Raw genomic sequence first — 27,626 nt, 5'->3', positions numbered from 1 at the left:
GCAGCATCGTTGAATGAACTGGCCTGTTCAGTTGACCCACATACCCTCATTTCGTTTCCAGTCTAGGGAATCAGGGGGTTAACATCCAGGATTGCTGAGCTCTAAATGTTTTAGATTTTAGAACTCGTATCATCCTGGCGTAATGAATGACTGGCTGTGGATTGACAAAGATAAAGTATCGCAGAGATTTAAAGAGATAGACAAAAAGATAAACATCTCCCCACTCTGAAGGGGCACAGGAGCCCCATCACATTCGGGATCGACTGTACAATTATTTGTTTATGCCGAGGTGTGAGTCAGGTGTTTCCTACAGACATCTGATATTAGCAGTTTACAAAGCACCTTTTCATATATTATCCTATTTAATCTTCATGGTAGTCCTTGCAAGACAGGCAAATATTTAACTATTGTATAGCAGTGGTTCTCAGCGGGAGCGATTTTGTCCCAGAGGAGACATTTAGCGAGGTCTGAAGATGGTTTTGGTGGCCACATCTGCAGAGGTGGGGCTGTTCCTGGCATCTAGTGGGCTGAGGCCAGAATGTTGCTGAACCTCCTCCAGTGCACAGGACAGCCCCCCTCTCCCCAGGAAATAATACTTTCCAGCCCCAAAAGGCAACAGCGCAAGGTTGAGAAACTGTTCTGTAGAGAAAACTTCGGGGCCCAATGGGTTTGACTTACTTGCCCAAGATTTCATATCCTTTGCCTAAACAAAATCCTTTGCAGAACCGCTGCATGTACATGGTCGACAGTGGTGGCAACGAGGGTTAGAGACCCCGCTTAGCCTCTCCCTTAGCCCCTCCCCCAATCTTAGGGGCGCACAGCATGGCAACCACTGACCCCATACCGTGCGTCCCAGAGAACACCAGACCCCTCCTGGCGTCCCCAGACTTTCGGATTTCCCTGAAGCCATTGCTTTTTTTTTTTTTTTTTTTTGAGTAGGGGATGATGACAGCCTCCCAGTTGTGCTTTAAGTAAGTGTTGGGCCGTGGAGGGAGCTGGAAGCATAGGGGCCACGTAGGAGGCTACTGTGGGCACGGTCTGGGTGGTAGGAGAGAGGACCGGATTGGCCAGAGCGCAGCCAGCCAGGAGCGCGGGGGCACACGCTCCCCGCCTTCCTCCAGCGCCCCCTCCAGGCCCGGAGGCATACTGCAGCATGAGCCTGTCGGCATGTGGTGTTTGCCGCACTTTGCAGGTGCATTTCCCCGCGGTCCGCGCTGCTAGTCTGTTCCCAGCCAGAAGCAGGCGACGCCGCCGACAGACCAGTGTCTCTCGTATCAGTCGATGAGGAAAGGCAGTGGGGAAGGTCGCAGCTTTCTCCTTCCTGGTGTAAGTCCTGGCTTTCTTCTTCAAGTGTCATCTGATGAGTTGGCAGTGGGTAGACAGTCAAACCAGGAAAGTTTTCTGCAGGGACACCTGCCATGATGAGTGTCCAAGTGGTGGAGGTCACGCATTCTGATCCCTGCCCTCCTTTTCAATAATTTCCTACTGTTCTCCTTCAATTTTTTCACCTGGCTTTAGTTGCAGGCTTTTTATTTGTACTCACCTACTTTGGGCTTTTCCACTTGCTGTGCTCTCAAGATTTCTAGAATTTTCTGCCACCGTAGCTCTGTTTCTTGATTCCTTCCTATCATTCAGGTTCAGCACTGATTCCCTCTCCTCAAAGGGTCTTCCCTGACCACCCAATCTAGAGTAGTTGTCCCCCTGGTCACTCTATCATTGCTGTTTGAAAATTATTTTTAAGATTTATTTATTTATTTTAGAGAGAGAGAGAGAGACAGAGACAGAGAGCGAGCAAGAGCAAGCATGTGAGCTGGGGTTGGGGCAGAGGAAGAGAAAATCTCGAGTAGACTCGACGCTGAGCATGGAGCTTGACATGGGGCTCAATCCCAGGACCCTGAGATCAAGACCTGAGCCAAAGAGTCAGTCGCTTAACTGAACTGAGCCACCCAGGTGCTCCGTCTACCATTACTGTTTTATTAGCACCATAGCACTTGTCACTTTCTGAAATTACCTAATTTTTTCTTTGCGCGTGTGCCTACTTGGTTCTGTGGCTCTCCATGCACCCCGCCCCCCATGGGAAACAAGCCCCTTACCAGCAGAGACATGGTCTGTCTCCTCTCTTGCTGCAGGACCCCTGTGCCTTCAATAGTGCCCGGCCCGTGCTGGCCCCAAGTAGTTGCTAAGTAAGTGTTTGCGGAATGAATTAGTGGTGGTGCCTTGGGTTTTGGGTGAATGAGCATGGTTTTAGTTGATGGTTTATCCCATACCTCACCACCGCAGGATCTGGCTTTCAGGACAGAATACCTCTGCATATTTGCATATGCACAGCAAACCTCTCAAGTGATAACCCCTTGCTGGGAATGAACTCATTTCAGAGAGTTTTCAAAGGAACAATGTTACAAAATTAATCATAGCTCCTCGAATCTAGGATGCTGTTGACTATAAGATGCACCACTTTTTATGTGGTGAAAAAAACGCTGCCAGTTATAACTGAAACACTGCTATTGGTAAGAAGCACTTAATTTTGGAAATGCTAAAACCTGTGAAAAAAACATAAGCCTTAGAACGGAGGGAGTGCAAGATGCCATTGATCCTTCACCTGGGACGCTGAGTACTGAACTGGAGGGGTTTGGTGTCGGGAGTACATACGGGGTGGTGGCCCCTCCTCCTCTGGCATCACAGCCTGATGCCCTTCCTTAGACGGGGTTCCCGCCAAGGGCCGGAGAGGCAGGTCCACAATCCGAGGCTTTCCTCTGAGTGCAGGAATGCCTACGGTTTGGCAATGTCTCTGTGGAGAGGTATTAGAAGGAATTGGTGCTTAAAGCACAAAAGCAGTAGAAGACTCTAGATTTAAAACTGCCGCGAAGGACATTCTCTAACGCTTTCTATTTCTGGGGCTCAGGAGAAGCCTCTTTCCTTTTTTTAAAGGCGGTCAATGGGCAAACAAGCTTTGCTCAAAACTGAAATTTCCTTGACGGTTAAGTTTCCTGATATGCAGCTATTCTACAAAGAGAAAAAAATATATATACCTGTAAATTAATTCAATATCATTATTCTTATTTGGGCTAGTGATAATCGAGTAGAATTTCCAGGATCAATGACATTAAGATTAGTTATGTCTCAGCACATGGATGGCGGCTCCTCCCTCGTGAGGCAGGAGCCGGGGACAGCTGCCTCAGTCTCTCCCGCCCAGCGGCATCGCACTCGTGTCCGGGCCTGACTTTGGGGCTGGTCTCACGGAGTCACTGGCTGAGTGACAGGAAAACTCCGAAACATCTCCTCCAGTGACCTGAAGAACTGTGGGCCACTTCCTGGGGGCCTTTAAATCTTGTCAAGTCTCCTAGTAAAAATCAACTCTGTCCCTAATTTCAGGGCACAGGAGGGAACAGAGAAGATGGGGGCGGAGGGCCAGGTGGAGGGGCTGAGCCAAGGTAACATCGGCCGAAAGCCACTCCCCTCAAGCACCTCAGGCTTCAGGTGTTCAAATGGCTTTACCTCAGTAACCTTTTAGAAACCTTCCTCAAGAAGTTGGTTATTCTGGTCATAGGTACAGGGCTGCTTCTGGGCACAAAGAAGTGTAAACTATCATCACTTCATCATCAAAAGCTTTGGGAGTAACAGTCTGGGATGTAAGCTTTGGAGGCAGTTGGAGAGCCCCATTGGAATCGTGGAGAGGTCATTTGTAAGCTCTAAGGGCTTCAGTACGTTGTCTGACTCCTCTTAGTCTCTGCGCCTTCATCTGTAAAAGGAGGAAAATAATGCTTATCTCAAAGCATTTTCATGAGATAAATGAGATAATCATTTAAAATGATTAGCCCAGTACTGAGCACATAGAAAACATTCAGTATATAAATACTCCATAATTGTAACTGGTATTATAATGGCAAAGTAGGCAGGTCATTGTTCATATAATATGATTTATAAGTCTTGGTAAAAGCCTGCTTTGTCCAGAAATATCTCCTAAATTGACTCGCTGAGAAGACCACAAAAGAAATGTGTTGCAAAGGCAAGTGTATTGGTCGTCAGTACCTCGAATTTTAATAATGTCTCCAAAGGTGATGTTCTCAGGTGGTTATTATAGAATGGGAGTGCCGCGTTCAAAGTGGATCTTTCATTGTGGATTCCTGATGGAGATAGGCAGTGTCTGTGATGGAATTGCTCAGGGTTGGGGGAAACAGTGCAGAGAAGGTTTGGAAGCAAACCCTGACGAGTAAATGGGAGTTTGGTCAGCCCAGTTGAGTGGTCTTCTGCTCCGAGAAGGAGCCACTATCCTGGAAAGGACTAGCTGAATTGTCAATAGTTTGTATGAATGGGATTTTCATGAAGTTCCTGAAAGAAGCGATAAGGCTATTTAATTTCCCTGGGCAAGAATTTTTTGAGACGGTAATGTCAGAGTCTGCTGTGTGGCTGAAGATTTTTGTTCTCAAGAGTGATAGGAGCCTGGAATCCTGTGTTTCTTCTTACTCATGTATGCCTTCTCCAAGGCAAGGGTGGGCTAGTAACCTCTTGAACATTATCAATTAAGGGGATCTTAGAACACTAACCAGTCCTCTAGAAAAGTGTTGGTGTAATTGGACCCAGTTGAGGTAACTTCTGCCAGAGAGGGGAACAATAAAGGTCTACAGTATGGGCTTTTCTGTATGGGACACCTGGGGGGTGTGACCCTCAGGGTGTCTGTATCGGAATGTCTAAGGACAGATGGGCAACAGTGTAAAGCTGGTGGGTATTTGGGGTGAGAAGTCATTACATGGAGATTGAAGAAACTTGGATACATTTTACTTTTTTAGGAACTTTTCCGTGGGCAATTGTCACTGGTAAAAGGTACGTGAAGTTTGATGTCATCCTTATGGGGGAGGGGATTATCATTTACTGAGCACATGCTCTGTGCCAGGTGTTATGCTTTGCATTCATTCCCTATAATAGACTTGTGAGGCTGATGTTGTAATTAATCTTTTTTTCATCTTGCTTTAGTCTTTGCAGATGATGGACATCTAGTTCAGGCTGGCTAATCAGCTTAACGAAGGTTACACAGCTAGTAACTGGTAGAGCCCAGATTCACATCAACAGCTATGTGACCCTGGAGCTCCTGTTCTTGGATGAGGCTGCCAAAAAGAATATGTTCACATCCTGAGCCTTTGGCACTCTGTTGTCTGCAACAATAGGGGGGAAGTTGGAATAATAAATGGATTTTGCTTATCATGTTGATGATTACAGTCATAATAGGCAACAGGTATTGAACGCTGATTATGCACCAAGCATTGAGCCATCAACGTTACATGTATTATCTCATTTAATTTTCTCAACAACTTCCTAGGCAGGGATATTATTAGTTTTGTCATTCAGATAAAGACTTAGTGATAGAACCGTGAACTGACATGTCCAAGGCCACACAGCTAGAAAGCGGTGGAGCACCTGGCTGGGTACAAGGAGTCCCAAAAGACAGCTGACAGCAGGCCCAGCCAGGCCGTGCAGGTGTATGCGTGACTACAGGAAAGATGAGTTTAGAGTCTGCACTAATTTGTCCGTCTCGTTTGAGATCCGTGGCTGTTCATTTGTTTGGCTCATTGCTCTGCTGCAGGTGCCCATTCGGTCACTGTGAAGTCATCACTTCACCCTCAACGGGCTGATGAAATCCCCAGATATGGTAAATGAAGAGCAGAGATGAAATTTCCTTTAGTTTTGCCAGAGAAGTGGGGTGCTGGCAGGTGTAATAATCTGGGTCACGGAGCATTTCTCCACCAGCCCGTCATGGGGCTGAATATTCCCCAGGAGAAATTCCATCTTTGAGTCTTGAAGGCGCCTACACTTTCCTCTTTAAAAAAGGCAAACATCTTTATAGAGATGACTGGGATCTCAAATGCCTTCAGGGGGTTAGTAGGCAAGTAATTCACTTTTGAAGGGAAGGGGGTAAGGCTGAAAAAGGTTTGTTGGTTGCTATGGCAACCTGGGGACCATTGGCCCTGCCCACAGGCATTTACAGCATGGCACAACCAACAGTCTATGGACCTCCTGTCAGAAGGTAACATTTTTTTTTACCCCCTCCTGATTAGCAGAGTTCATTGTAGAGTATGTGGGGAATAAGGACTATAGAAAAGCCTAAATCAAATCTAAAAAGTCTAAAGCAAATAGAATCCTCACTCTCTTCCTCCCCCTTAAGTACTTGTGCTATCTTGGCATAGTCCCTTCTAGTTATTTATTATTTTCTTTTTACCTGAGTGTAAAAATCTGCTGCATCAATGGGGTCTGCACTAAAAAAAAAAACGAAAACAAAAACAACATTTGAACCTCAGAGAAGGAATACCTGGGGTCAAAATAAGGATATCACTAGGTTACATTTCAGACTGATAATTAGCTACAGAGAAGACCTCATTCTGGAGGATATAATCTGGGGACACAGAGGTAGTAGAATATAAAAGGATGAATTGGAGGGAAGGTCAAGGTTGAGTCTGTGGATTTGCCAATGGAAAAGTGACCAGGAATGACCTTCAGCAGGATGGAGAAGGGCACTGAGGGTGCGTTTGAGACAGGGTGGGAGTGTGGAGTGAGATGTTAAACTCAGAACGCCTGTCTGTCCATCCTACCCCCATCCTCCTACTAGTTAAGATAAACCAATCTACTGGGAAATTAAAAAAAAAAAAAATTAATTTTTTTTTTTTTAAGGAGCAGGAATTTTTTTCCAAGAAAACCTTAGGAGGAATCCCTTTATATACAAACAGACTTAAGTGCAGCTGATCTGTTTTGAAGAGGGTCGGGGGACCAGGAGCCCTCTCTTGCTCCAAATCCTGAGCTCACCCGGAACATTTTCTCCTGGCTATCTGGCCACCCTCAGAGAAGTGTTGTTTCCCTCTCACATCGTCTAGAACTCCTGCACATTGCTGATCTCAGTGACCCTCATTTCATTCTTTGGCTCTTCTCCACATTTGCTCTTCCTCAGTTTGCTGAATCTCCTCTTGTCGGTTTTTTTCAGATGCGTATTGACTTTTGCAAAATTCTGCAAGCCATTCTCAGAGAAAGATTGACTGATGTAGGGTCGGCGGGGAAGGAGGTGTAGCCATTTTAGATGTTAGTAAACATGGCAGCTTGTTGAGGATTAACAGGAAATCATGAATAAAATCATTAGGATTTGATAAGGGATTTTTCTGAGACAATTAAAGATTTTTTCCATTATCCGCACCCCCCCACCCCCCAAGAGAGTAGGGGATGAAGGTCATTAAGATAACACGTTATTAGTCTCCTACTCTTAAAATAGATAAAAGACAAAAGTCCTTAACCTCTCCCTGCCCACAGGGACTTTGTGTACTGTTTTTCACATTCTGGCATCTTTCCAGCAGGGGATACTCTAATACCTCCTACTTAATCCCCAATTTTCTTTTAAACATCAGATATTGGATAGGCTGGAACCTCATTTAAGCAGTGAAGAACTCTGGCGCTTTGTGGCTGGGACCAGCCAAGGAGAGAAATATTTTTGATGCAAAAGAATAATTCAGTAAAGGAGGTAATGAAGGAGATTTAAACCTTCCACAAACACATCAGTGGGCAAATAAAGCTCATCACTCTCAGTTTAGGGTCATGGCTGAATGAAATGTTGTAAAACTGAAAAAACAAAAAAACCAACCGTACAAATGGGTCAAAAATCTCAGTGGGGCTCAGCCAAGCCTGACAATTGAGAATTTGACAAACCCGCAGAAAAAAAAATTCCTTTAATATGAGAAAACCCCTCTGGAATAAAGCCCTGAATTTTTATGTTATTTTTTTCACTTATGTGCACTTACATGGTCTTAGGGAAAAATCTGACTTTGAGCTGAAATTTTGCTTCTCCAATTACAGCTCGGGGGATCTCTCTCACATACGCACTCGGCCAGAGGCCTGTATTGTCTCATAAGCCAGAGTGAACGATTTGGGTAATGGAGGAATGCAGTAGTGAGAACAGAGCTGCGAGATTTGGGCATTTGTGCTGCAAGTCAGCTGGTTACAGTCCTGCGGTGCACTTCACTCACAGGAGTTGAAGTGACCAGCCACCTGCTGGAGAGATCTGGGCAGGGACACACTTGTCCACCAAGCCAGTAGCCCAAGCGAGGAGGTTATCCTGGAAAGGAGCATGTGTTAAGTGCTGAGAGAGGTATCTTGGACTATTCTTCCCTCTGTGTGTCCTCAAAGAGAATTTAAAGCATATCTTGGGAAAATCAGGGTATCATGCACTTACCCCATAGGATGTGTGTCTCATGGGAGGTCTCCACCAGGATCCTTCAGTTACCAAAGAAAAATTGCGGTACTGAAGATATGAAGGGCACCATGAAAGCCCTCTGTTACGTTTCCCCATCAGATAGAAGAAAACCCCATACCGCATCCCCACTGGGTGGTCTTCCAGCCGCCGTCTGAACATTGTCAGTGTCCGGCTATCCACTTCCACAAGGAATCCATCCTCTTGTTGGGTAGCCTTGACTACGAGGAATTCCTTTCTGGGGCTGAGCCAGACCTTGATTATCCAGAAGCTGGCTTCCACGCGCTCTAGGAAAAACATGCAACACATCTGTGACACGTGACCGTCTTTCAGCCATCATGTCTCGTTCAGCGTCTTCTTCCCAAACGAAGTCTTGTAATTTACTCAACCCAGTGACTATACCCTAAGTCTGCTGAGATTTAGCAAAGAAGAATGGAGATCTGGTAGAAATGTCTCTCTCTCTCTCATTCATTCTTTCAACCTTGCCCCCCAACACTATTATAATTTTTTTCTGAACTTTTTAAGGGTAAGTTACAGACATTCACGTACTCCAGTTGTGAATTCCCTAAACATAAGGATTTTCTCTTACATAAGCACAGTTTACCAAAATTTAATATACATTGATATAATACTACTAGTTAATTTATAGACCTTATTCAGATTTTACTGACTGCCTCACTAATGCCTTTTGTAGCAAAGGACAAAAATTGTTTTCGGCTCAGGATCTAAATTACAATTCTCTATTGTACTTACATGTTATATAAATCCTTTAGCTCCCTCCTTCCCTTCCATTCCCTTCTTTCCCCTCCTCTTCCTCCCCTTCCCCTCCCCTCTTCCTCTCCTCTCTCTTTCCCCTCCTTTTTTTTTTTTTTTTTTGCCTTACCTTGACATTTTTGAAGAGTATCAATCAGATGATTGGTAGCATGCCCCTCATTTTGGGTTTGCTGATTTTCCTCATGGTTAAATTCGGACTGTGCATTTTGGGCATGGAGACTATAGAAGTGATGCTGTGTCCTTCTCATTTGCAACATACAAGGTGATGTTCACTTTGATCACTTGGTTAAGGTGACGTCTGCCAGTTTTCTCCAATGGAAAGTTGTTGTTAGTCTGTTTATAATAAGTACCTTGAGGGACGTGCACTGGACATCCTCAGGCAGGTGTGGCCGGGAGAGCCCGTGATTGACATCCCTTCTTCCATTGGTTTCAGAGTCTAACAGCCGCAGGGCTGTGAACAGAGGCTACGTCACCAGCTTGCTCTGGCTGCATCAGGACTGGCACCACCAAGACGTCGCCAATACCTACGTGCTGATCCGCCGGGCGCTCCTGCTCAGCCTCAAGCACATTGCCAACCTCCGGTCTGGCAGGGAGGCCTTCCTGGCAGCCCAGGGCATGGAGATCCTCTTCAGCACCACCCAGGTAATTAACCCTGGGGTTACCTCTGCAGCTGGATGACACCTGGGTGGTTCCTGATGAACAGAGCTGTGATATTTCTTGCTGCCTGCTATGAGCAGAGGTTCTGGATTCAAACCCTCATTCGTTTGTTCACTCACGCAGTGATGGGTTCATTCATTCGATTATGTGTTTATTGGCTACACTGTGTGGTGCAGTGGTTAAGAGGGTTCACATCCCAGCCCTAGCACTTACACTTGGGAAACTTTGAGACCCTCTGGGTCTCAAGTTTCTTCTTTTTTGAAAAGAGGGAAATAATAAAACCTAGCTTGTGGCATGGCCTAAATACGTTAATGTAGAGATGTCTCGTATTTAATGGAGTGCTTGCCATGACTTGGCTGCTTTATGAGCGTGAGCAGTTACTGGAATAGTGAGCACTGTGGAATCTGGAGGTGAATACGACAGGCAAGACCCCTGATCTTGTGGGGTAAACATTCTAGCAGGAGAGTCAGACACTAAGGGAGCAAAAAATTCAGCGAGGGAGGTCATTTCATATTGCTCCCTGACATCAATCAAGACGGGCCGTCCATGGTGACTCCCACAGGTGGAGGGAGAGCATGTTCTGCTGGGGAGGTTGAGTCTTCTCTGAGCAGGTGACACCTAAGCTGAGACCTGAATTATTGAAAAAGCCGGTCATGCCAAGTTCAAGAGGAACAGCATCCCAGGTCCCCTGAGGGAGCACCTGCAAGGGCTGTTACTTCTCTGTACCCCAGTGGGATATGTAGTTTCCAGTTTCCCGGATTTCAACCCTAACAGCAGAGTCCTTAATTGCACTTGATTAGGACTAATTTAAACACCATAGTGCGAGGCTACATACAGCCACTCTATGGAGGAGGTGAAGGCTTCCCAAATATCTGTCATCTGCTCACTCCCTTTCTCCTGGGGCCACGGCAGCCATGCTTGATGCGCATCACGCTCCCTGCTGTCTTCACAGCTTGTCTTCTCTGCACCGCCTTCCTCAGTCTCCTTGCTCGTCTCGGGACACTGTCCACTTTTTCTATACCTGCGTATATCCGAGGCAATGAAGCAGTCAGTGAGCTGCTGTCTTCCAACCCTGGTATCTGTAGACTTTTCCTATTAAAACAGCATCCCCCTCCCCCCTGCATCGGAACAGTAACATCGTACTGGGCTGCAAACAATATCTGATTTTCTGTCTGCTATCACCCGTGGGTTTCTCTCCATCAGCACAGCTTTTGGGGCCTCTCTGTCATGAAAGAGCTGCACTGAACATTCTGTTTCTCTGGGTGACGCAGTGCTTGGAATTTCTCCAAGTGTCACCATACTTTGTAAGCTTGTGTCCCCCCAAATCTCGAGTGAAACACCCCCCCCACTGCTGATGCCTAGCAGCCCCCCATGCCAGCTTGTGAGTTCCAGCCAAATCCTCTGCCGTCTGCCTTCTTTGGCTGTTTCTCTGCTCTGTGTTAGGAAGAATTAAAAGGGCAAAAAAGGAAGAAGACTGTGATCCCAGAAGTACATATCCATGCGAGGGAGAGGGTGGAGAAAGTAGCAAGTGAAGCACAGACTTGAAAGGGCCTGTGAGCCTGGAAGCAGGATATATATAAAATATCTGTCTGTCTATCTATCTCATGTTTAATGTTTCTCCTGGTGCTGTAGACTAATGTCTGTGTCCCCCAAATCCATATGCTGAAACCCTGCTGCCCAAAGTGATGGCATGGGGAGGTGGGGCCTTTGGGAGGGGATTAGGTCATGAGGGTGCAGCCTCTGGGAATGGGATGTGTGCCCTTATTCAGAGAGGCCCCAGAGAGCTCCCTGGTCCTTGCTGCATGTGAGGACATGGCCATCTGTGAACCAGGAGGCAGGTTCTCCCCAGACAGGGAACCTGCTGGTGCCTGAACCTAGACCTCCAGCCTCCAGAAGTGTGAGAAACAAATGTGTGTTGTTTATCAGCCCCTGGGTCTGCGGTGTCCGTCTGGAGCCACCTGAGTGGCCTGAGACAGCCGCACTCTGCCCTGCGGGCCTCGCTCTACGGCTGATCTTAATCTGTCATGTTAATGACATAATAATATCCTGGAAACCATAACTGCAAGTCCAACAGTTTTGAGTGAGTTCTGAGTCTTTCTAGGGAATTGTCACAGCCAAGAGTGGCGCGAGGAACCTCCCCGTAGGGGTCTCCTGGGGCTGCCATAACAAAGCACCACAAACCGCAGAGATTCATTCTCTCCCAGTCCTGGGGGTCAGAAGTCCCAAATCAAGGTGGCGGCAGGGCTGGTGACCCTTGGCCTGTCGAAGCATGCCCTCATCTCTGCCTCCGTCTTTGTAGGATGTTCTCCCTGTGTGCATGTCTGTGTCCAGATGTCCCTTTTTACAAGGACACCAGTCATATGGGACTAGGACCCACCCTAATGGCCTCCTTTTAATTTTTTTCCTTTCATCTTTTTTTTTTAATTCTTTATTTCGATTCCAATTAGTTAACATACAGTATAATATTGGTTTCAGGTGTACAATATAGTGATTCCACACTTCATGCGTCACCCGGTGCTCATCACGTGTGCACTCCTTAATCCCCATCACCTGTTTCCCCATGCCCCACCCACGTCCCCTCTGGTGACCCGCAGTGTGTTCTCTACAGTTAGGAGTCTGGTTCTGCAAAGAGGATTTTATTTTATTTTATTTCATTTTATTTTATTTTATTATTTTATTTATTTTAAAAGATTTTACAAAAAAAAGATTTTACTTATTTAGAGAGCGTGTGAGAGAGCACACGCGTGTGTGCTCACACGGGAGTGGGAGGGAGGAGCAGAGAGAGAGGGAGGGAGAGGATCTTCAGCAGACTCCACCCTGAGCGTGGCGTCCAACGTGGAGCTCAACCCAGGGGCTCGATCTTACGAGCCTGAGATAATGACCTGAGCTGAAATCAAGAGTCAGACACTTAACCGACTGAGCCACCCCTGTGCCCCTGCAAGCAGGATTTTAAAAGCAGTTTCTCAGCAAGTCAGTGAAGACCTCAGCTGTTCAGTAAATGAATTCACAGCGCGCTCCCAGCCTCCAGTTTCTGCTGGGAGTGGACAGGATGTGAGTAGAGGCCGGACTGGCCCTGTGTGCCAGGCTGCTCTAGCCTGTGGGGCCTCCAGCAACTGGGCTGTAGCTCTACTGGTTTGAGCTGCCCATCAGCCCTCCCCCTCTTCTGCCAGAGAAGGCACTGCAGTCCTTGGATGGCCAACACGGGAACCTGGGATCTAGTGATGTCATTTTGGTGGCTGTTTGCAAATTATAATGATGATGATGCAGGTGATGCCCATAACAGTGAAAGATGAGGAAGGAACAGAATCAGGAGGAGAGGAGGAGAGGGAAGGAGAGGGGGAAGGAGAAAGGGGAGGAAAAAGAGGAGGGAAGAACTTTCTAGACCAGGAAAAGAAATTCAGATTTTATTTCTATCAGGTTTGAAGCAGGGGAGAGACCTGATATGATGTATGCTTTTTGTTTTTTTAATTGTGATAAAATTTATACAATGTAAAAGTTGGCCATTCTGGCCATCTTACAGTGTACAGTTTGGTCGTATTAAGTGCATCCACAGTGTTGTATAACCGATCTCTAGAATTCTTTCCATCTTGCAAAACCGAAACTCTATACCCATTAAACTGATTTATGACCTTAAAGAACCATTCTGGCTGCCATTTGACAGGAGGGCATCCGAGGGCACAAGAGGAAGGAGGGAGAGGTTGGGGGAAGGAGGGGGTTAGCCCATGGGAGCTCGGGCAGAGACACGGACGGCTTTGGCTAGTTGGGAGGAGAACTGGAACTTACATCCAGGATTCCTGGACTTTTCCACTAAAGTGTCTCATTTTCTTATCATGAAGGTTATTACTAGGGCTCTGTGCTGAGTAACAGTGGCCTTCTGGGATCTCCTTTTGGATCCTTAGGAGATTTTATGAGCTTCATGATGCCTGCTGACATCCCGCTAGTGAACACTTCCTGAGTGTGTAGTATTGTGCAGGCGCTTCGCCTATTGTAACTCTGATTCACACACATCCTTATGAGAGAGGTTCTGTTACTATGTCCGCTTTCTAGATGAGGAAACCATAGCACAGAGAGGTGTAGCAACTTGCCAGGGTTATGCCGTTAGTGATCATCAGCCTGGGATTTGAATTCAGGTGGTTTTGCTCCAGGATCTGAGCTGAGTGCTATACAGTAGCCCCCCCACCCCCCTCCAGGGGGGTACCTTCCAAGACCCCCAGCGGATGCCTGAAACTGCGGAGAGTACCAAACCCATATCCGCTCTGTTTTTTTCCTATGCAATCATGCCCATGATAAAATTTAATTTATAAATTAGGCACAGCAAGAGATTACCAGCAACAACAATTATAAAATAGAACAATTATAACAATATGCTATTATAAAAATTATGGGAATGTGGTCCCTCCCTCTCGAAATATCTTACTGTGCTGTCCTCACCCTTCTTGTGATGATATGAGATTGATAAACAGCCTACGTGATGAGAGGAAGTGAGGCATTGGGACGTAGGATTAGGCTATCGACCTTCTGACGGTACTGCGGAAGGAGCATCATCTGCTTCCAGACTGTTGTTGACCGTGGGCACCTGAAATCTGGGAAAAGCAAACCCGTGGATAAGGAGGAGCTACTTTCCTCTCGCTTGCCCGTGTCTCACAGAAGTAGTGTATTTATTATTCTAAAGCTAATTCAAAGACGTTAAATGTGAATTGAATATGTTAAGCACTGTCATATTTCATCATCTTTTCCAAGTAGCAGGTGTATTATTGGAAGTGATGGGGAAAGTGAGCCAGAAATTTTCACCTTGGCCCCCAATTCTGAGACAGTTGTTCACAGGGATACTATTTCTTGGGGTCTTGTCATCTTTGATGCGCAGCATAAGTGCTAATCCTGTGATAGCAGGAGGCTGAGATTGAGGCCCCTTTAAATTTTGCATCCGGAGTGCCTCCCACGCTCCACCTCCCGGCCTGCCACAGTACCTGTCTACACTAGGGAAACCTTGGCAGATGCCTTTGGAAGCAAGGATCATTCTAAAATTCATAAATGTTTTCCATGGACTGTGTCTACTACACTGTTTCCTACCAACCTGATTTAGGCAGTAATTCACTATAACCCTAATGCCTTGGTTTCTGTTGATTTTAATATCCTGTCTATCCCCCAGATTCACGGTGTGGCCCAACCTATCAGGGCAGGTGAGCTTCGCTCCATCCTTCCTCTGACTTTTCACCTGCACCATCCCATGCAAAATAAAACACAGGATTATTGTCACATTCATCAATAACAATACCAGTGACAATCACAGACACAACTGGCTTCCAAAATGCTTGGTAATTTTGAGAGTCCCCTGGTTTGTCCTTGGCTCTGTGCCTCCTGAGAATGAAGCTCAGAGCCTGACCTGTGATGAGCCGTCTACCCTCCCTCTCTCCCTCCCTCCCCCATGCTTAGTTCTTGCTTTTTCCAGTACTGATACTTTTCACTAAGCACTAAAAATCATTTGACCAGTCTCAGGGATGAGGTAGCCTTGACTGATTCATTTTCCATGGAGGATGTTTCCTGCTGTGGGTTCAGGACACCTGATGGAGGTACCATTTGAGCACACCGGAGGGGAAATAGCATTTTTGATTGTGTTAAAACATTCCTGGTTTGAACGTTGAGCTTACTGTTTTTTTTTTTTTCTTTTTCTTTTTTTAATCATTTGGATAGTTTGAATTCATGGCTAAAAGTTTGTTAAATTTTTTCTCCATGTTTTTTTATGTGAAGCTGCCTATAATGTGGGCCTGGAGATACCACGGCCTAGTGTCATCACAGTCCCTCTGCCCTGTGGCAGGTGCTCAGCATCCTCCATGGAACCCCTTAGGAATATCAGATTGGAAGCTCACACTTGTCACCTTTCTGTACGTAGTCAGTAGACAAAGCATTTACTAAGAGTCTGAAGAAAATGGCCTGTTTTTTTGCCAAAGAGTTACCGACTTACTACCAACACTCTCTTAATTTGGTAAACTTGTTTTTGCACTTTTCAAAGTGTCTGAAAAGAAGGGTCTTGTCAGTTTGCATCAGGATCAAAATGTTACATCTGCAAACCCAATTTTCCTTTGCTTTGGGTAGGTGCCAAGAGGGATCAACGCTGTGGGCTCTGAGTACAGGCATGTTATTTAATTTAGGTACTTGGGATTCACTTAGTCTTTTTTTTTTCTGATTTCATATTTTATCTTTTTTCCTTTATGGTTTTCTATTCAGATACTGGCTGAAAGAGAAAAGTAAGGCTTCCATCAATTCGGCTACTCATTCTCTAATTTAGGCAATAATTCACAATGACACTTGGATGGCAGAAGGAAGATGCTCCCCTCCTCTTCCCCTGGCACTCCTGGACAATGTCTTCCCTTAGCCACAGTGTCCCCTGAAAGACTTTTAAGTCTCTCTACAGACTAAATTCCTTCCAATCACATATGAGCTGTGAAAAAGAAATAAAAATAAAAATACAGATTATGCCCTGGGCCAAAGCCGATTCTACATTAGACACAATTCTCCATTAGAATGTTCCAAGTAGACATTCTCCATTAAGGATGTTTACTGTCCATGGGTGTAATTCATTACCTGAACTACTGATCTAACAAGGGCACCTGTGTGAGGTGTCAGCCTCTGACGGGGTCTTCTCTTTGTTCAGAACTGCCTGGACGACAAAATCTTGGAGCCTGTCATCTCCATCGTGATTCAGATCCTTAGACAGTGTTACCCAAAGAGCCCGCTTCCCCTGGTCACACCCAGCAGCGCTTATGCCTTCCCGGTCCCTGGGAGCATCCCCTCTGAACCTCCATGTGTTCTAACCGAAGGTAAAGTCAGTGGGTAATGATGAGCTGTACGGTGAGTTGTGCATGTTGGCGGTATTTCCGAGGGATGTGGATGAAAGTAGAATCAATGCTCTTACAGGCTCACCGTAAATATCCAAGAAGCTAATTAGAAAAATGTATGGAAAAGCAAGCTTTTCATAGACAGAATGGACAGATACTAAGCTCACTTATTTTGTTCTTAATTATTAACTGTTGCCATTTTGCCCGGTGGTTGTTGAATGCCCGTATGGTCATCTCGGCTAATTTAAAAAAAAACATATTTGCAGTCCCATGATTGAGGCTCTACTGTACTGACTAGCTCTGGAATTAATTTGCCTTAAGGAAGAACTTGAAATAAAACTTGGGCTATTTACAACCCATGCTAGTGACATTAAATGCATGAAAGTAGGATTATTCAATCTCTGTGAAGATTTTGGTGTTGAAAGATTCTAGTGCCTTTCAACCCTGCCCTCCTTCCATGGAACAGATTTTCCATCAGCATCAGCTTGCCATAGTGGTACTGGATGCTTTCTGTGGTCCCTTCTTACCAAAATTAGGGAGTCAGTCAAGGTGCTGAGTTGTAGTGAATTTTGCCTGTACGTGATCTCTAAACTTTGGCAATGTTGTTTGCATAAATAGTTGTGAATTGGGCGGGGCAACCCAGAATGGTATTCATATGTCATTTTATTCTGCACTCATTTTGCATTCGACGTGGGGCAATTTAGACTTCATGATATAGTGCTCCCCATGCCTCTGTGTATGTGATTTGTATCAGAGTGTGTTGGGATATGGTGCACTTGATAATGAGCCACTTACTCAGTCGTATTAGCCACTGTGTGGTGAGAATCCAAATCCAAGGCGCAGGGGAAGCCTAATCCATTTTATTTCTTTTTCTCCACGCAGAGGATTTTGAAGATGATGCCGATGAGGAAGTGGATAAAGATTCAGACTCTGAAGATATGAAAGAGCAAGTAGGTACACCAGCCCTCTCTTCCAGTGGTCTCCACATTGGCATCTCCCAGAGGGAAATACCGCTGTGTCCAGCTAAACACACGTTTGTACTTGCACACCAGTGCCTGGCCCACAGCGGTGCTCAGTAAATGACCAGCTACGATTGCTGATTTCCCTCCTGGTAGATCCCAAACAACATCTCATTGTAAAGTCAGAGGTCGTCCATTACCAAGGCACTCACATTCTGTCAGGATGAGCTTTTTGATAGACCCTTCAGGTTGGTGTATGTCATTAGTGCGAATGACATTCAGGCAAAGAGACCATGGAAGCATTTCCTAGGGAACTTTTTCTGGTAGATCTCACCTGTCTCCACAAGTCACTCTCCTTGTCTACCCACTCTGCTCAGGACTCCTGTGTTGTACGCTTCCATTTACCTCCCAGTCTATGCGAACTGTGCTCACTCGGGTACGTGAGGTGCACTTGGGCCAGCAAGGGAGTGGTGCCCTTTGATCTCTATCCCATAATGGCCCATGGTATGTAAAGCAGAGGTTAGCAAACTTTCTGGAAAAGATCAGACTGTAATTAGTTTAGGCTTTGTGGACCGACAGTCTCTGTACAATTACTCAGCTTTGCTGTTAGGGCACAGAAGCAACTACAGACAACAGGTAAATGGTGGGGCATGGCTGTGTTCCAGGAAGACTTTTCTTTTCTTTTTTTTTTTTGTAGTTTTTAATTTTATTATATTATGTTAGTCACCATACAATACATCATTAGTTTTTGATGTAGTGATCCACGATCCATTGTTTTCGTATCACACCCAGTGCGCCATGCAGTACGTGCCCTCCTTAATACCCATCACCGGGCTAACCAACCCCCCTCCCACCTCCCCTCTAAAACCCTGTTTGTTTCTCAGGTCCATAGTCTCTCATGGTTCATCTCTCCCTCCAATTCCCGCCCCCCATTTTTCTCTTCCTTCTCCTAATGTCCTCCATGTTATTCCTTATGTTCCACAAATAAGTGAAACCATATGATAATTGACTTTCTCTGCTTGACTTATTTCGCTTAGCATAATCTCCTCCAGTCCCATCCATGTTGATGTAAAAGTTGGGTAGTCATCTTTTCTGATGGCTGAGTAATATTCCATTGTATATACGGACCACATCTTTATCCATTCATCTGTTGAAGGGCATCTCGGCTCTTTCCACAGTTTGGCTATTGCGGACATTGCTGCTATGAACATTGGGGTGCATATGGCCCTTCTTTTCACTACATTTGTGTCTTTGGGGTAAATACCCAGTAGTGCAATTGCTGGGTCATAGGGTGGCTCTATTTTTAAATTTTTGAGGCACCTCCACACTGTTTTCCAAAGTGGCTATACCAACTTGCATTCCCACCAACAGTGTAAGAGGGTTCCCCTTTCTCCACAACCTCTCCAACATTTGTTGTTTCTTTCCCTGTCCATTTTTGCCATTGTAACTGGTGTAAGGTGGTATCTCAGTGTGGTTTTGATTTGAATTTCCCTGATGGCTAATGATGATGAACATTTTTTCATGTGTCTGTTAGCCATTTGTATGTCTTCTTCAGAGAAATGTCTGTTCATCTCTTCTGCCCACTTTTTGACTTGATTATTTGTTTTTTGGGTGTTGAGTTTGAGAAGTTCTTTATAGATTTTGGATACCAGCCCTTTATCTGTAGTGTCATTTGCAAATATCTTCTCCCATTCTGTGGGTTGCCTCTTTGTTTTGTTGACTGTTTCCTTTGCTGTGCAGAAGCTTTTTATCTTGATGAAGTCCCAAAAGTTCATTTTTGCTTTTGTTTCAGTAGCTTTTGGAGATGTATCTTGAAAGAAGTTGCTGTGGTCGATGTCAAAGAGGTTACTGCCTATGTTCTCCTCTAGGATTTTGATGGATTCCTGTCTCACATTGAGGTCTTTCATCCACTTTGAGTTTATCTTTGTGAGTGGTGTTAGAGAATGGTCGAGTTTCATTCTTCTGCATGTGGCTGTCCAATTTTCCCAGCACCATTTATTGAAGAGACTGTCTTTTTTCCATTGCATGTTTTTTCCTGCTTTGTCAAAGATTATTTGACCATAGAGTTGAGGGTCCATATCTGGGTTCTCTATTCTGTTCCACTGGTCTGTATGTCTGTTTTTGTGCCAGTACCATGCTGTCTTGGTGATCACTGCTTTGTAATATAGCTTGAAATCGGGCAACGTGATGCCCCCAGCTTTGTTTTTCTTTTTCAACATCTCCTTGGCAATTCGGGGTCTTTTCTGATTCCATACAAATTTTAGGATTGTTTGTTCCAGCACTTTGAAAAATGTCATTGGAATTTTGATCGGGATGGCATTGAAGGTATAGATTGCTCTGGGGAGCATAGACATTTTAACAATGTTTATTCTTCCGATCCATGAGCATGGAATATTTTTCCATCTTTTTGTGTCTTCTCCAATTTCTTTCATGAGTGTTTTGTAGTTCCTAGAGTATAGATCCTTTACCTCTTTGGTTAGGTTTATTCCGAGGTATCTTACGGTTTTTGGTGCTATTGTAAATGGAATCGTTTCTTTAATTTCTCTTTCTACGGTTGCGTTGTTAGTGTATAAGAAAGCAACTGATTTCTGTGCATTGATTTTGTATCCTGCCACATTACTGAATTGCTGGATGAGTTCTAGTAATTTGGGGGTGGAGTCTTTTGGGTTTTCCACATAAAGTATCATGTCGTCTGCGAAAAGAGAGAGTTTGACTTCTTCTTTGCCAATTTGAATACCTTTTATTTCTTTTTGTTGTCTGATTGCTGTTGCTAGGACTTCTAGTACTATGTTGAACAACAGTGGTGAGAGTGGGCACCCTTGACGTGTTCCTGATCTTAAGGGAAAGGCTCTCAGCTTTTCCCCATTGAGGATGATATTCGCTGTGGGTTTTTCATAGATGGATTTTATCAGCTTGAGGAATGTTCCCTCTATCCCTATACTCTGGAGAGTTTTAATCAGGAAAGGATGTTGTATTTTGTCAAATGCTTTTTCTGCATCAATTGAGAGGACCATATGGTTCTTCTCCCTCCTCTTATTAATGTGTTCTATCACATTGATTGATTTGCGAATGTTGAACCACCCTTGCATCCCGGGGATAAATCCCACTTGGTCATGGTGGATGATCCTTTTAATGTATTGTTGGATCCTATTAGCTAGGATTTTGTTGAAGATTTTGGAGTCCATATTCGTCAGGGATATTGGTCTGAAATTCTCCTTTTTGATGGGGTCTTTGCCTGGTTTGGGGATTAAGGTAATGCTGGCCTCATAGAATGAGTTTGGAAGTTTTCCTTCTGTTTCTATTTTTTGAAACAGCTTCAGTAGAATAGGTATTATTTCTTCTTTGAATGTTTGGTAGAATTCCCCAGGGAATCCATCAGGCCCTGGACTCTTGTTTTTTGGGAGGTTTTTGATCACTGCTTCAATCTCATTACTGGTTATTGGCCTATTCAGGTTGTCAATTTCTTCCTATTTCAGTCTTGGCAGCTTATAGGTTTCCAGGAAGGCCTCCATTTCATCCAGATTGCTCAGTTTATTGGCATATAGTTGTTGATAATAATTTTTAATAATTGTTTCTATTTCCTTAGTGTTAGTCGTGATCTCTCCCCTTTCATTCATAATTTTATTAATTTGGGTCCTTTCTCTCTTCTTTTGGATAAGTCTGGCCAGTGGTTTATCAATCTTATTAATCCTTTCAAAGAACCAACTTCTAGTTTCGTTGATCTGATCTACTGTGTTTCTGGTTTCTAATTCATTGATTTCTGCTCTAATTTTAATTATTTCTCTTCTAATGCGTGGCTTAGGCGTCGTTTGTTGCTTTTTCTCTAGTTCTTTAAGGTGTAGCGTTAGTTGGTGAATTCAGGATTTTTCTATTTTTTTGAGTGAGGCTTGGATGGCTATGTATTTCCACCTTAGGACCGCCTTTGCAGTATCCCATAGGTTTTGGACCGATGTGTTTTCATTCTCATTGATTTCCATGAATTGTTTAAGTTCTTCTTTGATTTCTTGGTTGACCCAAACATTCTTGAGCAGAGTGGTCTTTAGCTTCCAAGTGTTTGAATTTCTGCCAAATTTTTTCTTGTGATTGAGTTCCAGTTTTAGAGCATTGTGGTCTGAGAATATACAGGGAATAATCTCAATCTTTTGGTATCGGTTGAGACCTGATTTGTGACCCAGTATATGGTCTATTCTGGAGAAAGTTCCATGTGCGCTCGAGAAGAATGAGTATTCTGTTGTTTTAGGGTGGAATGTTCTGTAAATATCTATGAGGTCCATCTGGTCCAATGTATCATGCAAAGCTCTTGTTTCCTTGTTGATTTTCTGCTTAGATGATCTTTCCATTGCTGAGAGTGGAGTATTGAGGTCTCCTACAATTAACGTATTGTTATCAATATGACTCTTTATTTTAGTTAACAGTTGGCTTATGTAGATGGCTGCTCCCGTGTTGGGGGCATAGATATTTACAATTGTTAGATCTTCTTGTTGGATAGACCCTTTGAGAATGATATAGTGTCCTTCTGTGTCTCTAATTACAGACTTTAGTTTAAAATCTAATTTGTCTGATATAAGAATTGCTACCCCAGCTTTCTTCTGAGGTCCGCTGGCATGGAAGATGGATCTCCATCCCTTCACTTTCAGTCTGGATGTATCTTTAGGTTCAAAGTGAGTCTCTTGTAGACAGCATATGTATGGGTCCTGTCTTTTTATCCAGTCTGCAACCCTGTGCCGTTTTATGGGAGCGTTTAGGCCATTCACGTTGAGAGTGATTATTGAAAGATATGAATTAACTGTCATCATGTTGCCTGTGAAGACGTTGTTTTTATAGATTGTCCCTGTAAATTTCTGTTGTAGATCACTCTTGGGGTCTTCCTCCGTTTAGAGAACCCCCCTTAATATTTCTTGCAGGGCCGGCTTAGTGGTCACATATTCTTTCAACTCTGCCGGTCGTGGAAGCTCTGCATCTCTCCATCCATTCTAAATGAAAGCCTTGCCGGATAAAGTATTCTTGGCTGCATGTTCTTCTCATTTAGTACTCTGAATATGTCTTGCCAGGCCTTTCTGGCTTGCCAGGTCTCTGTGGATAGGTCTGACGTTATTCTGATGTTCCTCCCTCTGTACGAAAGGAATCTCTTCCCCCTAACTGCCCTTAAGATGGTTTCCTTGGTTCTAAGATTTGCAAGTTTTACTATTACATGCCGGGGTGTTGGCCTGTTTTCCTTGATCTTAGGAGGGGTCCTCTCTGCCTCTAGGACTCGAATGTTTGTTTCATTCCCCAGATTAGGGAAGTTCTCAGCTACGATTTGCTCAAATACATCTTCTAGCCCTCTCTCTCTCTCCACTCCCTCCGGGATTCCAATTATTCTGACATTGGAACACCTCATGGTGTCACTTATTTCTCTGATTCTATTTTCATGGATTCTGAGTTGTTTTTCCCTGGCCTCCTCTTTTCCCTTTTTATCTATTATACTGTCTTCCAGATCGCTTATTCTCTCTTCTGTCTCAGTTACCCTAGCTGTTAGATTATCTAGATTGGATTGGATCTCATTGATAGCATTTTTAAGTTCTGCCAATTCACCTTTTATTTCTGCCCTTAGAGACTCTACGTTGCCATTAATTGATTTCTCCATTCTAGCCATTGTCTTCACAATTGCTAGCCTGAATTCCATCTCCGACATCTTGGTTATATCTGCATCCATTTGTAAATCTGCAGCATAAGTCATAATCTCTGAGTCTTTTCTGTTTTGGGGGCTCCTCCTCCTAGTCATTCTGTTGATGGGTGTTTGAGGGAATGAATAGAGTCGAAATTACTGACCAGAACCCAAGCAAGATGCACCTGTTTTCTTGGGACCTTAGGGCTGGCCTCTTGTTTTCCCAGCCTGTCTTCTGAGGGAGGGGCCTGCCGCGCTGTTACTCAGGTAACCCTGTTTGGGCGGAGTCGCCCTGTGCCCCTGTGGCGGGGGATGGGCTCAGTGGGAATCAGTCTTTGGGGCTTTTGTTCTCTGGCGCCTTTCCCTGGCGGCTTTCCATGTCTCTTCCGTGAGTCAGAGCAGAAGAGACCGTTTCCAACCCTCTGCCTCAGAGCAGAGAGACCGCAGTCTGTTCTTCAGTGAGCTCTCCAGGCCACACCCTCTCTGTTTCTGTCCGTGCTGCTATAAACTGCAGTGGCCTGGGTTGTGCGCCCCTCCGTGGCGCTCCCAGTCCTGCCTCCAGGTCGGGGCACCTCTCTGCCCTTTGTGCTTCTAAAACCGCCAGCCGCTCCCAGTTCGGGCGTGCGCAACTCCACCGCTTGGGGTTTCCACCCCCGGGGGCTGCAGTTCACCGGCGCGACCCCAGCGCACCGGGTTTCCGTCTCCGAGGCTGCAGTTCGCGTGTGCGCGACCCCGCTGGTCTGGTTTTCCACCCCAGGGGCTGCCCTAAAGTCCTTTCCTGACGCTACCGGTCTGCGAGTCTGTGCCCCGTCCGCAGCGCGCGAGGCTGTCACTCCCCGGCGGTGTAGGATCCCCATGTCCAGGCACCCTCCCGCTGCCGTTTATCCTCCGATATCTGCCCGCAGGATCACGGCTCTCCGCTTCGTACCTCAAAACCAACCGCCTGCGATATTCTGTTTGTAGAGATCCAGATCTTCTTACATCTCAGGCTGGTTTCGTGGGTGCTCGGAGTGGTCTGGTAGTTATCCAGCTCAATTCCGGGGACCAGTTGAAATAGGGTCCCCTACTCCTCCGCCATCTTTCCCCTCCCCCCAGGAAGATTTTTCTTGACCAGAAACAGGCAATGGGACACAGTTTACTGACTGCATTTCTAGAAAAGACTGTTGTCATTTTGACTGTGGATAATTCTTTGCTGTGGGGGATTATCCTGTGTATCGAGGGATATTTAGCAGTGTCCCTGGCTTCTACTCACTAGATGCCAGTGGCACTTACCCCTTGGTCCCCCCTCATCCCCAGGTCATGAACCAAAAATGTCTCCAGGAACTGCCACGTGTCCTTTGTGGGGGGAGCAATATCACTGCTCCAGAATAATGATAATGTATCTCCGAGTTGTGATTCTGCCTCTCTTTCTGCTGGTGGAGATGGATGCGGACCAGCCCCCTCAAATTATAGCCCCTTAATTTTGTCATCTGCAAAATAAGACTGAGAAGTAAATACTATTTTTTATAACATTCCTGGAGATGAAACCTGAATTTATTTATTTATTTATTTATTTATTTTATTTTTATTTATTTATTTTTTGATATATATATATATATATATATATATATATATATATATATATATTTTAAATTTTATTATGTTATGTTAGTCACCATACAATACATCATTAGTTTTTAATGTAGTGATCCACGATCCATTGTTTTCATATAACACCCAGTGCTCCATGCAGTACGTGCCCTCCTTAATACCCATCACCGGGCTAACGAATACCCCCTCCCTGCTCCCCTCTAAAACCCTGTTTGTTTCTCAGAGTCCATAGTCTCTCATGGTTCATCTCTCCCTCCAATTACCCCCCCCTTCATTTTTCCTTTCCTTCTCCTAATGTCCTCCATGCTATTCCTTATATTGCACAAATAAGTGAAATGATAATTGACTTTCTCTGCTTGACTTATTTCACTTAGCATAATCTCCTCCTGTCACATCCATGTTGATGTAAAAGTTGGGTATTCATCCTTTCTGATGGCTGAGTAATATTCCATTGTCTATATGGACCACATCTTCTTTATCCATTCATCTGTTGAAGGGCATCTCGGCTCTTTCCACAGTTTGGCTATTGCGGACATTGCTGCTATGAACATTGGGGTGCATATGGCCCTTCTTTTCCCTACATCTGTGTCTTTGGGGTAAATACCCAGGAGTGCAATTGCTGGGTCATAGGGTAGCTCTATTTTTAAATTTTTGAGGCACCTCCACACTGTTTTCCAAAGTGGCTGTACCAACTTGCATTCCCACCAACAATGTAAGAGGGTTCCCCTTTCTCCACAACCTCTCCAACATTTGTTGTTTCTTTCCCTGTCCATTTTTGCCATTGTAACTGGTGTAAGGTGGTATCTCAGTGTGGTTTTGATTTGGATTTCCCTGATGGCTAATGATGATGAACATTTTTTCATGTGTCTGTTAGCCATTTGTATGAAAAGACACTTCTCTGAAACCTGAATTTGAAAAAATCTATCATCTGTATATTTATTTGCCTATCATCATCCATCCATCCATCGACCCATCCACCCACCTCCTCTTTTCCTTCCCTCCCTTCTTTTTTTCTTCCCTTCCCTCCTACCTACCTACCCATCTAGAGAGTTCTCTGGAGTTCTGAGTTCTCTATCATAAGATGGTAGCCGCAGACTCATAGAGGCTACGGCTCAGCCTCTAGGTTAAGACTCTAGGTTAAGACTGCTCAGTCTCTAGGTTAAGACTGCTATTGACCCTCCAGTGTTCTCAGAGTTTTGTTGGTAAATGGAATCATTTCTGAAGTCATCAGTAGTAAATCGGATCTTTGCCGTGGCTTGACAGGACAGGCCTGTTGAGTACTCACTGAATTATTTGAATAATACTGTGCTGTGGCGATCGTTCATCAATGCCACTTTCCCCTACCTTCTTCCTTGCTCTTTGGTAACTGGGTGTCTGATGCAGAGTGTCAGTCGCCTCTTGTGTCTGATGTGCAGGGACAGCTGCATGCCGGTGCCTGACTCACGCCACACAGGATGGAGAGCGTTCAGACGTTCTCCTTTTCCCCCACCGCGCTGCAGATGTTGGCGGGTTGGGGTGGAGTGAAACCCAAACAAAGCAACAAATCCAGCTGGGAAAGAAGCACAGAACAAATTGGTGAGGGCTTGGAAACTATTCATCAAAGCCTTCGAGCCAAAAGGAGAAGATGAGAAGTCAGTGTGTAAATGTGAATCATAGAGAAACAGGGCACATCGGACTCAGGGCTTGATTCTGGGGTGTTGCAAAAGAGCAAGGGAACTGGCGTTCCAGCAAACTGATTTTCCTTCGTGAACTCAGAAGCATTTGCTGCAAGAAATGTGGGCAAGAAGACAGGAATATTTGTTTCTGGTCATAGATCCGACCCAGGCTGTTAACTGATGGCCTTTTCATTTGAAAAGTCTTAGTTAATAATTGGGCTCAACTGTTTAGAAAGAATGATTAAAAGGAACTTTTGTCTGTAAAGAGTCTTGAGAATGGAAACTTGGGTGACTTTCTTTGAAAACTCAGTGTCAACATAAGAAAAGAGAAACTTGCAGGAAGTATAGACCAGATGTTGGCTGTGTTGTTTTTTTTTTTAAATATATTTTTTTATTCTTTGTGAACACAGCTGTTTGATTTGGACAAACTCTGAAGAGGAGGAGGATAATCAGAGTGACTTCAAGCTCTCTTCTCCTTTGCTCCCTCTTTTCCTTCCTTTTCAGTTTTTTGTTTCTTGCAGGTACTTTCTTGGCCGTGATCCATGTGGGAGGCAGCGGGCTAATTTCCTGGGGATGGTAATATGATACAAAAGCAAACTAGGCATAGATTTTTATCTTCAAAGAGTTCTAGTGAACTTGGAGGTTGTCCCTACCAGAGTTCAAATCATCATCTTCGAAAGGGTGGTGAGCTCAAGTGTAAGGCTGGGGAAAGTCAATAATACCTGAAAGGTCCAATCTGAGGAAGAAGGGACAGAAAGCATGATCTGGATTAGATGGGTCCCAGAATCCTAAATGATGAATCCTACCTGGGTTGCTGTGAGGACACAGACACAGGGCCATCCCTGAATAAGTATAAATGGTATTTATAAGAAACAGAGAAGGAGGGGAGAACCAACCTGAGTGCCTGGAGATTCAGAGACTGAGATAGAAAACTTTGGGGACCAGAGATGGTCTCTGTTACAACTACTTCACTTCACTGCTATACCGAGAAACTACCCACAGATAATGAATGCATAAATGAATGGGTGTGGCTGTGTTCCAATAAAACATTTTTTACAAAAACTGACAGTAGGTTATAGTTAGCTAACTCCTGCCATAAAGCTCAGTAGGTCACCTAGCCACATTTAGAATGCATTCGGCTGCAGCTCATGGGCTGCATGACACTCTTCACTCCAGACACAACAGCCTTACTTGCTGGTCGGGAGACTCTTCCCAGTCACCTGCCAGATGGGTTTCCATTGGTAGCACTCTGGGGCATAGCTGAAGCTGCAGCAAGGAGGGTGGAGG

At 44.8% G+C, this 27,626-nt stretch overlaps 1 protein-coding gene across 1 annotated transcript in view; it reads left to right on the top strand.

Annotated features, from left to right (window-relative positions):
• The window catches only part of AGBL1 (AGBL carboxypeptidase 1), a 706,519-nt gene that overhangs the window by 79,769 nt on the left and 599,124 nt on the right, over positions 1–27,626 (top strand). Inside the window, exons 5-7 of the mRNA XM_078078906.1 lie at positions 9,429–9,637; positions 16,305–16,470; positions 17,371–17,438. Coding sequence (XP_077935032.1) covers positions 9,429–9,637; positions 16,305–16,470; positions 17,371–17,438 — 443 coding nt within the window. The remainder of the gene's footprint in view (positions 1–9,428; positions 9,638–16,304; positions 16,471–17,370; positions 17,439–27,626) is intronic.

This window comes from Halichoerus grypus, chromosome 8, assembly GCF_964656455.1.
Source record: "Halichoerus grypus chromosome 8, mHalGry1.hap1.1, whole genome shotgun sequence".
Classification (NCBI taxonomy): domain Eukaryota; kingdom Metazoa; phylum Chordata; class Mammalia; order Carnivora; family Phocidae; genus Halichoerus; species Halichoerus grypus.
Note: the sequence above shows the minus strand (reverse complement) of the source record. Positions and strands in the feature narration are given on the sequence as shown.